The 16,315-nt window shown below is 52.0% G+C and overlaps 1 protein-coding gene across 11 annotated transcripts in view; it reads left to right on the top strand.

The window, feature by feature from the left end:
- The window catches only part of SHANK3 (SH3 and multiple ankyrin repeat domains 3), a 401,813-nt gene that overhangs the window by 144,045 nt on the left and 241,453 nt on the right, over window positions 1–16,315 (top strand). For all 11 annotated transcript variants that reach the window (XM_075081824.1, XM_075081828.1, XM_075081835.1 and 8 more), the window contains one exon: window positions 3,757–4,096. In XM_075081824.1, the coding sequence (XP_074937925.1) occupies window positions 3,757–4,096 (340 nt within the window). The remainder of the gene's footprint in view (window positions 1–3,756; window positions 4,097–16,315) is intronic.

The following is a 16,315-nucleotide window of genomic DNA, read 5'->3' as shown; positions in this document are numbered from 1 at the left end:
GATAGTGCTGGAAAGCAGGCTTTGTCACATTTCTGGGACTCGTGATGCCCTTGCCCTTAAACCCCACTTTGGCAAATGAAACAGGCTGTCTGAATCCTTCCTCGCTTGTGGTTCCTGTGTGCTAGGGGCCAAATTAGAATTGCACAGTTACTGTAGGTTAGTCCTGTCTTTTAGGAGACTGCCTTTGCAGCTCTAATACTGTCCTCTTAATATGCTTCTGGAATTAAATACTTGGGAAACTTTGGCTTTACAATCTGTTATGTGACCTGGATACCTTCTCGTTTACTCCTGTAAATGCTATGTTATGTTGTGCTTCAGGGACATTATACTGCATGGTACGATGAATGGATTAGTGAGTAGCAGAGCAGTCTGGGGCTGCTTTCTCCACCCACTCTGCTTTTCCTCTCTGATGTGAATCTGAGAGAAAGGTTGTGTTTTCCTTTGTTTCTATGGTGGACGCTATAATTTTGATGTTGGGAGGGAGCACTTTGAATATATAAGGTGATGACTTTTCTTTCGTAAAGCGTGGAAATGGGTGACCAGGTGATTTATTTGACAGGCTAAATTAAGCCACTTGCCCTGACCTGTGTCAAGAATTATAAAGTACCTTCCCTTTTACCAGTGAGTGCTTGGGCAACCCGTTCTTGTCTCACTGCCCAATAATTGGTGCTTGCTGTGAATGTCTTTCCATGAACTGTGCTGATCTTCCCCCTCTGAACCTGGCCCTGACCCACTCGACATCTCCCTCATGTGAAATCTGTGCAGTGGGGGAAAGCAGGGACTAGGACAGGTTTACTGCTTTTCAGTTAAGCTAGGACAACCAGGAGCAGAGGAGATCTAGCACAGACCAAGAGGATCTTCTTTCTTCCCTTGCAAGATAAATCTCTGAATTTTTTTTCTTTTTTTTTTCCTTTTGTCAACTTGGTAAAAGCAGTGCGCCAATAGGATTATTTTACAGTAAGCTTGCATATGATCGGTTCGACGTACAGTTATGATTTTTTCCTAAGCAATTAATATCAAGAAAATAATAATTAATTTATAAAACACACTACAGCGAATCCAGGCCACTTCCTGCTGTCTGAAGTTTTCATCGTTGCACTCTCGTTTTTCTCTTTCTTTCCCTCTTGGTTTGGTGTCAAGACCAATGATGCTGAGCCCAGTCATGCACGGAAGGGCGACGGACCGGGCCAGTACCTCAGCATGGGTTTGGCTGTAGTTCTGGTGCTCTGAGTGGCCCATTTTGCCTCCTTGTAGTAATGGACCCACGCAGTGGGGAGCGCAGCGTGGACTCTGCCTGAACAGCTGGTGCGGAGCACCGGTGGCACCGGTCATCTGCAAAGGGCTGTCCGCTGCTCCTGGCTTCTCCCAGGATGGAGGAAAAATGGTCTAAGCAGTTTTTTCTAGATTCAATTTTTTTCTAGCTGAATATTTCCTGTTTACAAAAGTTCTTATACGGTGTTGATCCAAACCTGGCATTTCTCCAGCAGTGACACTGCCCGCTGACGGAGCACTGCTGAGACCACCTCTCTGGAGCATCGCTGTTCCCCAGCTTGGGTGTAACAGGCTCACATTGTTCTGGCACATCGGCACTGAGCTCGTGTTTGCTTGGCTGATGCTATGAGCTCACGGCCATTCTCAGATTACAAACCCCTCATCACTTGGTTTCACCTTTGGTGTTGGTCCCTGGAAGTACGCCATGGGTGTACTCACTTGACCAGTATGTGCATTGGCCTTTGGTTTGGAAAAGTGTTCAGGCACTGACTGATGTGCCTTTATCAGTAGGCAGCATTTGGCACTTTTACTAAAAGTAATTCTGTACTTTTCTTTTCCAAGAACCGTGCTTAAAGTTACTGACTTGGCGTGGTTTGAAAACAGCTCTTTGACGCTAGCAAGAAAATTCCATGTGTTTCCAGCGACTATTCAATTTCTAATAATTTTTAGATCTGCCAGTTACCATGACATGCATCCATTTAATGTTTGCTTCTCTGATTTTTTTAAAGTGGTTTTCCTATGAGAAGTGATGTAGTACAAAATTAAATGTCTCCTGGCGATCTGTCATACGTCTGGATGACACATGAACTCAGGTTGGCAGTCCTTGTCAACCAAACCTGTTCAGCACTGCCTGTGGCATGGCTGTAGTTAGCCCTGACTGTGGCTTCCTCTCCAGTGTGTTGTGTTGGTAGGACAGGCATCAGCATCCTCCATGCTACAGTCCTGCGAACTACCAGATGTTGAATCCACAGCACATTTTACCCCACGGCCCAGGCCTTGCTTCCTTCCCTCTGACATCCCTCCTTGCCTGTGGCCTCTGGGTGACCATTTTGACCCATTTTTCCTGTCTGGGTGGCCTGGACGTGGGGCAATGGCTGCACCGAGGCTGCGGGCAGGAGGCCGGGGAGCTGGGCTGAGCTGCCGAGGGGATCACGGATGCTGCCAGCAGAAATGCCCACACCACGTGGTTGAAACTCATCAGGGAACAAATGCATCGCGTTGCTATGACAACAGGAAGATTTACAGGAGCCTGAAAGTCTTGTACTTTGGACCCAATATATTCCTCGGAAAAATATTCTGAGTGCGGCCACACGGCACAGCTGGGAAATGCCTTCAGGGTGTTCGGTCAAGGGTGACACAGGTCTGCGGCCTCGCTCAACATTGGGCAGCTTTCTGCCAGCTCCCTGGCTGCTCCCGATCTGCAGCCCCTTGGCGGTGGCCATCGGACTGTGTTCAGGGCTCACACGCCTTTGTGCAAGTTGCTGTGGGAGGGGTGGCCTCGGAGGGGTGAAGCCAGGGGAGTCTCGAATGCCGATGGGGTGGGAGGTCCCCTGTGAGCAGGATCACACCACTCCTGAGCGTGCCTTTGAGCAGGAGCACAGGAGACCTCTGCGTGCTTTTCCCTGTCCCCTTGCTTCTGCCACTACGTTTGCACCAGAAATGGGCTGGATGTTGCCACACTTGTCAGACAAACTTCAAGCACATTAAGCTTCAGGATGGAAGTGGGTTCATTAAAGTTTAGGAAATATGTCTTTCCTGACCTGAGGTCTGCAGTGCTGTGGCTCAGCAGCAGAGCCCTATTCTTCTGTGACCATGTCGGGTTCCCCGTTTCACTCCTCCTTCTTCTGCAGAGCTTCAGGCAGAGGCGGGGGTTTACATCCTCAGGTGCCTTTGTGAGGCCCATTTCTTCCGCACACTCCCGAGGGTTGGGTAGAGTGTCAGGTAGGGCAGGGAGTAGCTGGTATTTTAGTCTGTGCATTGTATTTTCTAGGTTTGCGCTTGGCACATGCCTGAACCTGTAGATTTAGGCCTTCCTTGCCTCTGAAAAAGAAGAGTAAGCAGTGGCTGGGGTTACTGCCAGCATCAACGTCCCATGCTTGTGTCGCCACCTCTGAACCGAGGGGCGGCAGTTGGAGAGGGGCTGGCAGGGGTCCCACCGGTGGCGCCGTGTGCCCTCCCTGCGTGCCCTTGCCGGCGCCGGCTCTGCCTCTGGCAGCGCTCCTCGATGCTTCCTGAGATGCCATCTCCAAGTCCTCCCCGTGCCTGTGCGCTGCGGTCGGGCTCGCCTGCCCCACATGCTCCCAGGGTGGTTTCCCTGGGGTGGTGCTGGTAGCAGGTGGAGCTGCGTCCTCCTCTGCCCCGGCCGTTCCCGGCTTCCCAGCCGTCCAGCGTTGCCGCCATCTTCCAGCCCAAGCGTGGCTGGCCAACGCTGGCTTTGCACTGTGCACCTGGTAGCTAATGCTGATTTCCCTGGCTCTTTTGCAGTGCCTTTCAGAGAAACTCCCAGCTACACGAAGCGGAGACGGATCCTCGGCGCCGGCGGCCTCTCCTCCCCGCGAATGCTGCAGCGCTCGGCCAGCGACAACAACCTGAAGGCCGAGAGCCGGGCGTCCTACTCGCCGGTGCCCTCGCTCCGCAGCCTGCCCCCGCAGCTGCTGGCGCAGATGCAGGAGGCAGCAGCGGGGGCCGGGGCGGGGGATGGCAGCCTGGCAAGCTCTGGCAGCGCCCGCAGTGCCCACAGCCGCTCCCCATCCCTGCAGCGGGTTCAGGAGGAGAAGGAGGCCGACCTGCCCACGCTCCGGAGGAGCAGCCGCGGCAAGGCCAGGTAAGGGGCCGGGGGGAGGCAGAGCAGGGCTGCCCCGTGCCACAGCCGGCACGTGCCTCGGCACCCAGCGGAGCCCCCATGCCTGCACGGGGCCGGGCACCCGCGGGACCCTGGGCGGCAGGTGGGGAGTGGGAAGGTCAGTGGAGCCCGATGCGGCCCTGTGTCTCCCTGTTGGTGCACCGCAGGGAGCGGGGCTGCCCGGGGCCTGGAGCAAGCACCGAGGGGTGTTTGCCTTGATCTTCTCCCCAGCCCTCAGTCTAATCTTGCGTCTCAGAAAAACGGTAAGTACATCAATGCCGCGTTGCGCTGGTCGTTGCTATGACAATGAATGCATCTTGAAAACTGATACTCCGAGGTGGCACATTGCAGATAAGCCAACACTTAATGCATCCCAACTGACCCGTGGTTATTTGGGTTATTCTGCCTGCGGGCCCCGGTGGTGGCATTGCTCGACTGAACCCTCCGGGGCCCGGGAGCGGCTGATGGACACCCTTGCCTGACCCGCTGAGCAGCATGGGGAGGCCTTCCTTGTGCTTCGGGTGGTTTCTGCAGCCCATAGGCTGCGACGTGGACCTTGTGTTCTCCTGCTGCTCCCCGTCCCTCGCTGGCCACGTGCAATGCAAACATCGGCTCTGACACTGCTCACCACAACTGGTGCTTGCCTTCGGCTGGAAGCCAGGCATGGGCACCCGTTCTGATCCAGGAGGACGGCTGCTGCTCCCCTCAGACAGCAGAAGTGCTGCTGGAGAGCCTCCATGGCCAAGGGTCCCTTCGGCGACCACTGGGGTCAGGCTTTGCTTTTGGAAGCCCTCTGTTAGTGGAGAGGCGAGAGTGACTGCAGCCATGGCTGATGTAAAGCAGCGTCTGCTCAGAAAGGGCTAACGAGAAACTCTGATACCGTGAGGCCAGAGCAGGAGTTTGACGAGTGTGTACCAGGTCTGATATGTAGCTGTGTTCACTAATGACCAACAAATGGATTTGAGCATTGAAGAACTAATCTAGGTGGTAGCTATTTACATTAACTCCATAGCAGAAACAGCTCTGAGGCCCTTTGAGGCAATCTAAAGAATTTGGGGAAAAAAGAAACATGTCAGTGAATAAAAAATAATGAAAATAAATGTAAAATAGCTACTAGAGGGGGAAAAAAAATTGAACCACTCATGTACCTAGTAGGATTATTAATTAATAGTTTAACTCAAGAGAAGTTGCAGGGTGTTTTCTAAACAGCTCAACGGAGGGCTCTGCTCAATGTGCAACTTCAATACAAAATGTAGTGATATTAGATGACCTAACAGTGTGATGGATGGTAATATGGAAAACCGTTTAGTGCCTTGGTCAAAATCAATGATGGCACCTCGGAGCGCTGCATACCAGGCTGGGCACTACCAGTCAGCAAGAACAGGGTGAGCTAAAGGGTTTCAGAGATGCAGTGAAAATGATCAGGAATGAGGAAAAAAAATATCTTCTTTGGAGAGAGATGAAGAACAACAGGATTGTTACCTTAGAAACGAGATGAATAGGAGGAAATATGTTAAAAATATTGAAAATACTGAATGGCTTATCAGAGGGGAAAAAGGGAACCTCTGCCTGTTTCACGGCACAAGGAGAAAGGAGCATGCAATGAAATTAATGGCGAGCACATGTAAGAGCAGTACGAAACAGTGGTTTTTCTTCACCCTGCAGTTAGCTCAGGAATTCGCCGCCTTGGGACTTGCTGAAGCCAGAAGCACAGTATGATTATAAAAGCATTAGGAGGTTGGGGTGTGTAAAAAAGAATACTGTGGGCTTTTATAATTAATAAGGTTTTGGAGGTATTCTCAAAATTACCTGGAGCTCCTGATGGCAAGGCAGGAGGAAGGCAGCTAGGGAATGGTCAAGCCGTACCCAGCCAGGCAGTTCGTGGTGGGGAGGGAGCAGGAGCTTGGCTGGACATGGAGGTGCTGGGGGATTTGGGGTCTGCCATGGGCAGCAGCACGAGGGGAGCTTGTAAAAGTGGGTCTCTAGTGCTACTGGAAGAGCCGGTGGCCGGCAGGTGATGTGCTGCACTGTGGGCTTCGACCTGCGTAGCTGCTGCCCTGCCTGCTGGCCCCATGTCTCCCCTATGCTCCCCGCCGAGTGCAGGAGGGGTGGGATGCTGCCGCAGGCTTGGGGCTCCTCTTTGGCTTGGTGCACAGGCCTCCGAATCACCTGCTGAGTGTTGGTGCCTGGGCTGACTGGCTCTGCGTTGGAGCCAGTGGGAAGGCTGCTCGCCGTGCCGTCCATCACAGCTCTGCCCAGAAAGGGCAGAGGAAGGCAGTTTTCTCTTCGTCCTGCTGCCAAGCGCTGCTAGAGTGAGTACCCACCCCGTGTTCTTCTGTCTCCTGCTTGTGCAAACTTCTAAAGCATTGCTGGAGATGACTTAATTATTCCTAGCCATATGCATTTTATAAAATGCATATGAAAGTGCATTTTACTCCATTATTTTCATAAACTTGGATATTTTTGCAGGGATTGGAGGATTGTGAAATTCATTACACTGAGTTTGGGACAGGTGAAAGTCACATGTGTGCAACCTGCGTGTTCAGTGGCTGGTACCTGCTGGCAAGTTCAGGATCATACAGAGGTGGTCTTAGTGATGTGAGAAAAAAAGAGGTGGTAAGTCAGAGGGGAGGAGAAGCAGAGGCTGTCAATCAGGCAGTAGGGTTTGAGCCCAATAGCCACTGCCCCGTGTCCCCTCCTGTCACGCTCTCCAAGTCGCACGGGCTGATATTCTCTTAAATTACACAGCTGTATGCACACACCATTGCTGTTCAGCATGACGCTGTGTCCTAACAACTGCTTAGACCAGCTAATTAATAGTGGTATTTTATTTGACCTGGTATTTCTTTCACTTGTTTTTTGCCCTTCTTGCTCTCCCGGTCCGTTCGCAGTGTGTTTGTGTTGGTCTGACAGAGCTTTTATTTACTCTGGGCTGGGGAAGAGCGGTGCGGTGATCCCTGTCTCATCTGAATACTCTGTTCCCAGGCATGTTTGTTTTCAAACAAGAAAGCCTTTGCTTTGTGGTAAGCGACAAAGCATCCATAAACATGCAGAGTCCTCTCACATCTTCCTTGAAAAGTCTTGCAGAAAGATTGATTCTGGGTCAGATTTTTATTAGAGTAAATATCAAGAAAATTTAGTATCGGCAATTTTGCCCAAAAATTCTTTATTTTGAGGGTGAAGACTCCCAGCAAAATTCTGATTGTTTTGCAAATATATTCAGGATGACAAAGAGGATTTAAATGAAAACTAGTTTAGCATTAGCGTTTCATTTTTTCCAGAAGCACCTCGTGCGCCTGTGGGCTGGCTGGCGGTAGCCTCGGCGCTGGCGCTCAGCTGCACCAACAGCAGGAGCAGTTACTTGTCCATGTTGCTCTCACGACTTCAGCCCCACCAGTGGTTGTGGTGCCGGAGTCCTCCCGTGGTCTGCAGCTCTCCGACCTCCATGGAGGCTGAGCGGCAGGTCCACTGGCCAGGGGAGGCCGAGCATGGGAGCCCAGGTCTGGCCCTGGGGCAGGGGTGGTGGGTGCTAGCCTGGGGTCGACCGTCCTTGTGGTGAGGGGTGGCTCGTGGCCAGGAGCCTGTCTCAAGTGGGATGGGCAGGGCGACAAGGAGCGTGGAGCAGAGGACCTGAGTGACGCCTGAGGTTAATCCATCCCAGCGTGGCTTGGGTAAGCCTCGCATGGCGTGTCCCCAAATGCCTTTTGGTGATCATCTGCATTTGTGCTAATAACCCGCTCCTGAGAGCAAGCCCTGGGGGAGGCTGTTGCTGATGCAGTTGGCTCTGAACCCCCCTGGCTGTGTGATGGGTGGTCCAGCGAGGGTGCAACCCACAGAACGCTGACTGTGCTCATCTGACTGTTCTTGGGAGACCCCGGTGACGGATGTGCCCTGGCCTTTTTCCTCACTCCTGCCTCCCTCTGTCCTCACCACTAGGAAGTTTTCTAATGGCTGATCTGAATATTTCTTCCACTGGTTTGTAATGCCACATTTACTCTGCTTAGGTACGGTGAAGAGCTCGCTCACTTCCCCCTCGTAGCAGTCTCGCACACCTGAAGGCTGCTTGCCATGTTTTCCTTGGTGTCGTCTCTTCTGTCGGCTGTTTGCCCCCATTGCCTTGCCCTTCCCAAAGGTCCATTTTCACCGAGCTCCTGCCCTGGCTGCTCTCCAGGCTCCCCTCCAGGCTCCCACCATCCCACTCCTTCCCGGCAGTGTGGTGCCCAGAGCAGGCACACGGCAGCAGAGGAGTGCAGCAGCAGAATTGTGTTGCATGGTTTTCAGGCTGTAGTTTTGATAGCTCATCATATTGCGTTTTAGGAAATGGTGTGATGTGTGACTCATATTCAGCGTGTGATAGCCTCCATGTTTTTTCCCCCTCAAAACCCACTACATAACCAGTGTTTCCCTATCTGATTCCTTGTGCAGTTGGTGATTCCTGCATAGTTTTAGTACCTTCAGTTTATCAGGATCCATTTAAACCCTAATCCTGTTCTTTGGAGTATTTTGCAGCCCCTGTACTGCCTGTAGGTTTGGCAAAGATCATCTCCAATGCGTTGTTCACTTTACTAAAGGGGACGCTGACCCAGGTCAGCCCCTGGGTACCTCCACCCTTTGACATCGGGAGGCATCGGAGGGTTGTTCTCCCACCCTGCGGCTGGGCGTTCTCAGGGCAGCTGTGGGGCTGTGAGGAGCCCAGCAAAGGCTGAGGTGTGCGGCTGCTGCTCGGCAGCCGGCTCCTCTCGCAGTCTGTCCTTGACAAATCCCTTCTGACTGTTACCGCATTGCTTCCTTCAAGGCAAGCGCAAATACTTTGGCTTGTTATTTGTTCCAATATTTTTTTCCAAGAAGTGAAGTGACGGTATTTATTTAGCTTTTTTTTTCCCCCCCTTTTTTGGCCATTTGCTATTTTCCACTCTTTTGGACACACTATGTAACATGAGCTTTCAAAGATCACAGAATCCCAGCATGGTGGGGGTTGGCAGGGCCCTCGGGAGCTCACCCCGTCCCACCGCCTGCTTGACCAGGCACCCCCAGAGCAGGGGCACAGGACCGTGTCCAGGCGGGGTGTGAATGTCTCCAGGGAAGGGACCCCACAGCCTCTCTGGGCAGCCTGTGCCACTGCTCTGGCACCCACACAGATGACCTTAGGTATTCCAAGATTGCTTCAATCTGTTCTAAAAGTTCCTACCACATGTGTAGTCAGGCACATCCAAATATTCTTAATTAATTCTCCGTCTGGTTTCCAGGTAGGATCTTAACTCTCTGCCTCTGAAATCTCGTGGTTGATTTCTTATTTAAAGAAAAAACAAGTGTTAAGCACATTGGTCTTCTCAGTTTCAGCCATTGAAGGCTTTCCCTCTCTGCAGTTAGCCAAAGGAGCACCAACAACTGCCAGCAATTCCTGGGATCTTTTCCTTGGTCTCAGTGTATTTACAGAATGAATACTTGCTTCTCACCATGGTATCATTTCCTCTCATGCTTGTGCTTTTCCTTTCCATCTGTCTATAGCAATCCCTCCTGTTTTCCAGTTCATGTAGTGTGTTTGAAGTCAATGATTGTCTTATGATTTAGCTGGTTTCTTACTTCACTGCTTATGCATCCTCCATGTTGGGATAGGTCTGAAGTCTGTTATCCTTCGCCTTCCCCATCATGGGATCATGTAACAGTTTGGATTAAAAGGGATCTCTGGAGGCCATCCGTCCCACCCTGGGCTGGCCTTTCATGAAACCTTGCCTCCAATATTCAAGAACATATAGAGGTTGGCTTCACAATGCATTGCTCATATTTTGTTGGTCTTTCTCACTTTCTTCCTAAGAAGTGCCAAACACTTATCATTTCATGATCATTCCTGCCAACATTACCTCTGCCTTCATGTTTTCAGCCACTTGGAATCAAAGTGCTAGAAGAGTTTCTATGGCTGTTTTCTGCATCTTCTCTGTAAAAATAAATGATCATGAACATACTCCAGAAGCTTGCCAGACAGTGTTCTGATCCTTCCCCAGTCTCTTCCTATCCCTAAGACCCATAAGGTAGCATCAGAGGGGCATGGCATAAGACACTCGTCTGGATCAGAATGGATATCTGGCAAGCCTGGTGTTTTGCCTGACACCTGCCCTGGCATGTGCGTAAAGAGCAGGACGTGTGCTGAAGAAACCGGGGATTATCCTCCCCACTCTCTGAAATATCTCCTCCTTTGGTCCGATCTGTGAGTATCTCTGCGAAAGGGAATGTGAATTGCCGATGTCCTGTTCAGACAGGCACTCTCCATAAAAACTGCACTGAGCTCAGTGCTCTTCCGTGGCAAGGAAATACAGAGCGTCCTTTTCTAGCGCCTCCCCTGAAGATTCTTGGCACTTTGCCACCTTGAAGAAACATCCTTCTTCTGAAATTGCTAAAACTGCAGTTATTGCATCAACTGGAACCTGGGGACTTTATTTCTAATATTCTTGACCTCTCCTTGGGGAGTTTAATAAAACAAATACCATGTCCCAATCTCTTTTTTTTATATTATTACATGGAACAATATGAACTGATTCACTATTCCCAATCCCTTTTTTTCCTCAGCAATGTGAATGAGATCTTTGCCCTAAATACTAAGTCACTGGTTTATTTATTTATTTATTAAAAGCCTTAGATGATTTGTTTTCCCTTCCTGGCTTTTGAAAGGGTTAGATCCGTTTGATTTGTTCTACCTGCATCAGGGATTTGAGAAGAAATTACCACAATCTGTTTCATTTTCATCTCTGTGTCTCAGTTTTCAGCTTGGCACCAGCTGCTGATTTGAGTCCCCTCTGCATCTCAGCTGTAGCCTGAGTTTCCCCTACAGCAGCTTCTCAGAAATAAATCCCTGGGGTGGTGGTGGGGGACCCTGGAGGTGGGTGATGCACAGGCCATTCACTTCTCCGGATGCTCCTGGGGTCGCCAGGCTGCCTACGGTCCTTCTGCACTGCCGGCAGCTCAGCTGGTAGCGCTGAGCAGCGCAGCAACGCCAGGGCCATGCCCAGCGCTTTGGGTGTCATGTTTTAGTTTAGGGTGGGAGGGCGAAGAGCATAGGTGGGGGAGCTCTGGCTCCTAGTGTGACACCATAGTCCAAGACACCTCCACCAGTAAGCAATTAGATGGACAGTGCTTTGTGGAGAAACGTGCAGGGGGGAGACTGAGTCCCCAGCTGTCAGCTGGAGACCTTGTGCAGGAAATACGGGGTGTTTGCAGAGGACTTACAGCCTTGCGGAGTAATTTCATTTGGAAGGGACATCTGGAGGTCATCTGGTCCAGCCCTCTAATCTAGAAAAGCGGGCTCCAAAAACTTGTCGGTAAAGCAGCTGGCAGGGCCTCATCTCTCCCACCCCGGGTGTGCTCCTGCCACTTGCTGAGGGCTCCAGCTGCCCCAGCTGCAGCTGGGGTCGGGCTCTGGGATGGGGCTCAGTCAGGAGGGTGTGGGAAGCCTCATGGAGGGCAGCTTCTCGGCTGGGGAGCTGCCTCTGAGCTCAGGACATCATCGCTGCTCTCACGCTGCGCCATGGGGTGCCTGTGCCTGGGGGCTCTGGGACCCGCCTTGTGCCCGGCGCTTGCCCCGTATTCCCCGCTCTCGGTCCTGCTGGCCTGTCCCCTTTGCATCCCAGGGCTGCGCCCCTGTCCGTGGGGCAGTGCGCCCCCGGCTCCCGGTGCACCGGCCCTTGCAGGGTGGCTGCTCCCGGCCGGCCCCGCTGCAGACCCCGTATGCCCCCGGAGCCAGCTTCCCTCTGCCATCCGTCAGCTGCAGGAGAGAAACCTGCTTTGGCAGAATGTCTTCTCAGGACTGAGTCTCACCTTAAACGTGCCAGTAAATGCCCGCACCACAACGCGTCTCTGAGACGTGCTGCTCCCCTTGATGCACACCAAAATGCGCCTGAAGTAACTAGGACAAATGCCTTTTAAGTTTTGATAAACCAAAAGGGAATCTGAGCAATATTCAAGTGAGATTACCTCCATGCCAGGCATGTTTGTCTCTGTAATAGCTTTTTCTGTTTGCTTCAAAGTTCCCATAAGAATATACGCTGTCAGTTTGGGATACCAGCAAAGCTTCAGGAATATTTATTTCAGTTGGGCAAAATTAAAATGGAACTAGATCAGAGGAGTGGAGGTGCCCAGCAGAGCACTCTCCTCTGCTGGGGTGCAGGTGCCTGCCCTGCCTCCAGGACCACCGAAGGTCCACCCCTCGTGCCACTAGTCCTGGCTTTTAGCTGGGGCAAAAATCTGCAGCAGTTCGAAGAGAGTGAGCGGCGCACGCAGCTCGTACAATAAATATAACTCAACACCTGAATGAATGGCAGAGCATTTGGACAGGCTTTCACGTATTCTGTCAGTTAAAACATTGACTTTTTTGTCAGAAAACTATACTGCAGGATTTCTGAAGTGCGGCAGAGTTTGCAGGACTCTCCTGGAGAGCTGTTTTGTTCCAGGTGAACGGAGTGTCCCGCAGTGGAGGAAGGTCTTGGCAAGATGGTAGAGTGAGGAGACACGACTGGCTAGCATTAGATCTGAACTGACATTCAGAAGAGGAGATCAGGTCCGGGACAGTCGGAGCAGTATTTGGGAAGGTTTGGCAGAGTCTGAGGAGTTGAAGTTCGAATGGCTGACGCAATCCAGAGCTGCCGTGGAGACAAAGCCCAAAGCCTGGGGATGTGGGAATGGGAGGGCTGCCAGAGCCCAGCGGTGGGGTGGCTTCTTGGTGGGGAAGGGCTTCACGGTGAGGCCCTGTGGCCGTGTGTCCCAGGCCAGGAACTCTGGGGGGTGTCTCGCGCTCCGCCAGCGATCCCTGGGGACTGCTGCCTGCGAGTGCATCGGAGGAGCAGCTGTGCTGCGATTACCTGTGCATCGCGCTGCTGCTGCCTGTGCACGGAGTTACGGGAATAGCCGCCTTCCAGAAAATGTGGAGTAGTGAATGGCAACAGTTTTACTGGGCTCAGCATCTTGAGGAAGGAGAGTCACTGAAAACTTGCCTTGCCGACTTCCGAAGGGGAGTTTCAGAAAGATAACAGCAATCAGTCAGAATGGCCTGAAAAATCAAAAGCCGTAACAATATCTGTAAGGGCAGTACGGGAAGTGCTGGCATGATGCAGGCAGAGCTGCACAAGACAGGACCTTTGGAAGAGGCCATAGATAAGGCTGCACAGCTGGTCTAGGAGACTATCCAAGAGTAACGGGACTTCTGGGAGTGGGAATCTGGGTTTGGGGAAAACAGCGTGAGCCACCAAGAGCAAAGTGATGGTGTCTTCCCAAGGAGGAATTTGCATGGACTGTGGTGGGATCTGACGTCTTCAGCCAAGGTGAGGTGGCGCAACAGGCAGGATGGAGAGTGTCACAGAGGAGAATTCCTTTACTGTCCTCTCCCCCTGAGCTGGCAGGGCAAACTGGGGTTTGGGAAGAGAAACCGTGTCACCCTGAGCAGAGTGCTGTGATGGCACGTGCCAACGGGATTACACAACGTATTTATGTTTAGCAGGTGGTGGCTACATGAGGGGAGAAGGGCTTAAACTGTAATGGGATTTTTTAGCCTGGGATTTCAGTTTCACCTGTTCAAAACATTAAAACGTTACATTATAAATCTTACCATGATGTACAAATAACGCATTAGAGTGGGTTTTTTTTCTCCCATATAGCATTTTGATCTTTTTGATACTAGAGGGCTAGGAACAACAGGATGAATGATGGAGATGAGGAGAAAAGGCCAAATGGGAGATGGAAGTGAGGAAACGGAGGGAGAGAGTAAAGCAAAGAGGACCACTGACTGGCGCTAACACTCAAGGGTTTTGAGAGCTTTCATTAGGTTTCCGCTTGTGTGAGGTTAATATGGAAACTAGGCACTTACGGGTATGGTGCAGAGCAACACCATGAACTTTATCTAAGAGAAAATAAATTATCCACATTTAAAAATGGCTACTACAATGAGAACAATATAGCAAACGCACCCACCGTTGTTCCTGTCCGCTGACAGCCTTTCAGGGTGGTGTGCCAGTCCCTACTTTTACCCAGGCTGGAGGCTGCTCTTGGTGTTGGTTCCTGACTCCTGCCCTGCAGCAGGCTTGGTGGGAGGCAGAGCCATTGCCCCCGGCGTTGGCAGACAGCTTGTGACCGGGCAGCAGCTCTCCCTGCCTCCCAGAATCCTAATTCAGGACAGCCTGGGACTCTGGGGCACCTGCAAACCCTCCAGAGCTGGTCTTTGTGCCACCCTCGCTCGGCATCTCTGCACTGCTGGTCCCTGGCTTAGTTATTTTGTACTAGAGGAAGCTGTGAAACTTCAAAGACCAATGGAGTTTGTTGATAAATAGAGGCAATGTGTACTGCAAGGAGGAAATTCAGACAACTTCTACATTTTGCTGGATTTTAAATTAACTGCAGTCCCACAGGCTTCCTTGTCAGCACTGCCATGAAAAATCTCTGCTTTTTTATGAGGACTCACTCATTAAAATACAGAACAAAATATATCAGAATATATAAAATGAGATGGAAAATAATGTCAATGACATGACAATGCTGTTCTGTCACTCGGTGGGACATTCTACTGGGCTGGAGTACAGTCCTGGCTGCCCCTGCTGAGCAGAGGACACAGGCAGTGCCCTGGGGTGGGCAGCAGCACTGCTGAGGAGGGGTCTGCCAGTGGAGCAGCAACAGGCCAGGGCGGCCCGGTTTGTCTGGAGGAGGGGAAGTGTCAGTGAAATGGGGAGGTGACATTTAAAGCTACCAGAAAGAAACATGATTTCCTTTGCACCCAGCTGCACCACACAACTCCTGTGGCTTCATTTCTCATAAACGAACCCCAGAAAGGTGATGGAACAGCTCATCCTGGAGGTCATCTCCAGGCATGCAGAGGAAAAGAAGGTTCTCTGAAGCAGTCAACGTGTGTCGACCAAGGGAAGACCATGCTTGACCAACCTGACAGCCTTCTATGATGGCATGACTGGCTGGGGAGATGAAGGGAAAGCAGGGGATGATGTCTATCCTGACTTCAAGCAAGGCATTTGACACTGTCTCCCATATAACATCCTCACAAGTGAGCTTAGGAAGAAAGTGTGGGTTACATGGGAGGACAGTGAGGTGAATTGAGAACTGGCTGAATGGCAGAGCTCAGGGAGTTGTGATCAATGGGGCAGAGTCTGGATGGAGGCCTGTCACTACTAGCGGTGTTCCCCAGGGGTCTGTGCTGGGTCCTGTCCTGTTCAACAGATTCATCAATGACCTGGACCAAGGGACAGAGCATCCCCTCAGCAAGTTCGCTGATGATACCGAACTGGGAGGAGTGGCTGATTGTGCTGCCATCCAGCGAGACCTGGCCAGGCTGGAGAGCTGGGTCCAGGGGAACCTCAGGGAATTCAACAAGAGCAAGTGCCAGGTCCTGCCCCTGGGGGGGAACAACCCCCCGCACCAGCACAGGCTGGGGGGGACCTGCTGGAGAGCAGCTCTGCTGAGAAGGCCCTGGCAGAGCTGTGGGGCAGCGAGCCTGAGCCAGCACCAGGCCCTTGGGGCCAAGGAGGCCAGCGGTGCCCTGGGATGCATTAAAGGATTGTGGCCAGCAGGGTGAGGAAGGTTATCCTCTCCCTCTACTCTGCCCCAGTGAGGCCACGCTTGCAGTGCTGGGTCCAGTTCTGGGCCCCCCAGCTCAAGAAGGGCAGGGAACTGCTGGAGCAAGGCCAGTGCAGAGCTGCCAAGGGGATCAGGGACTGGAGCATCTCCCTTGTGAGGAAAGGCTGAGAGACCTGGGCTTGTTCAGCCTGGAGAAGAGAAGGCTGAGGGGGGATCTCATCAATGCTTATAAATATCTGAAGGGCGGGTGTCAGGAGGATGGGGCCGGGCTCTTTTCAGTGGTGCCCAACGCCAGGCCAAGGGGCAACGGGCACAAGGTGGAACACGGGAAGTTCCACCTGAACATGAGGAGAAACCCCTTTGCTGTGCGGGTGCCAGAGCAGGGGCACAGGCTGCCCAGAGGGGCTGTGGGGTCCCTTCCCTGGAGACATTCACCCCCCGCCTGGACGCGGTCCTGTGCCCCCTGCTCTGGGTGTGCCTGCTCAAGCAGGGGGATGGGACGGGGTGAGCTCCAGAGGTCCCTTCCAACCCCCACCATTCTGTGATACTGCGATACTTCATTGTGATCTACGCTTGCTGAGAATTACTGCCTGTCATTTATACTTATCATTCGACCATCGGTTTGCTGGTGAGGAGGAT

The sequence above is a fragment of the Phalacrocorax aristotelis genome, chromosome 1 (genome assembly GCF_949628215.1).
Source record: "Phalacrocorax aristotelis chromosome 1, bGulAri2.1, whole genome shotgun sequence".
Taxonomy (NCBI): domain Eukaryota; kingdom Metazoa; phylum Chordata; class Aves; order Suliformes; family Phalacrocoracidae; genus Phalacrocorax; species Phalacrocorax aristotelis.
This window is presented reverse-complemented; position numbering and strand designations above follow the sequence as displayed.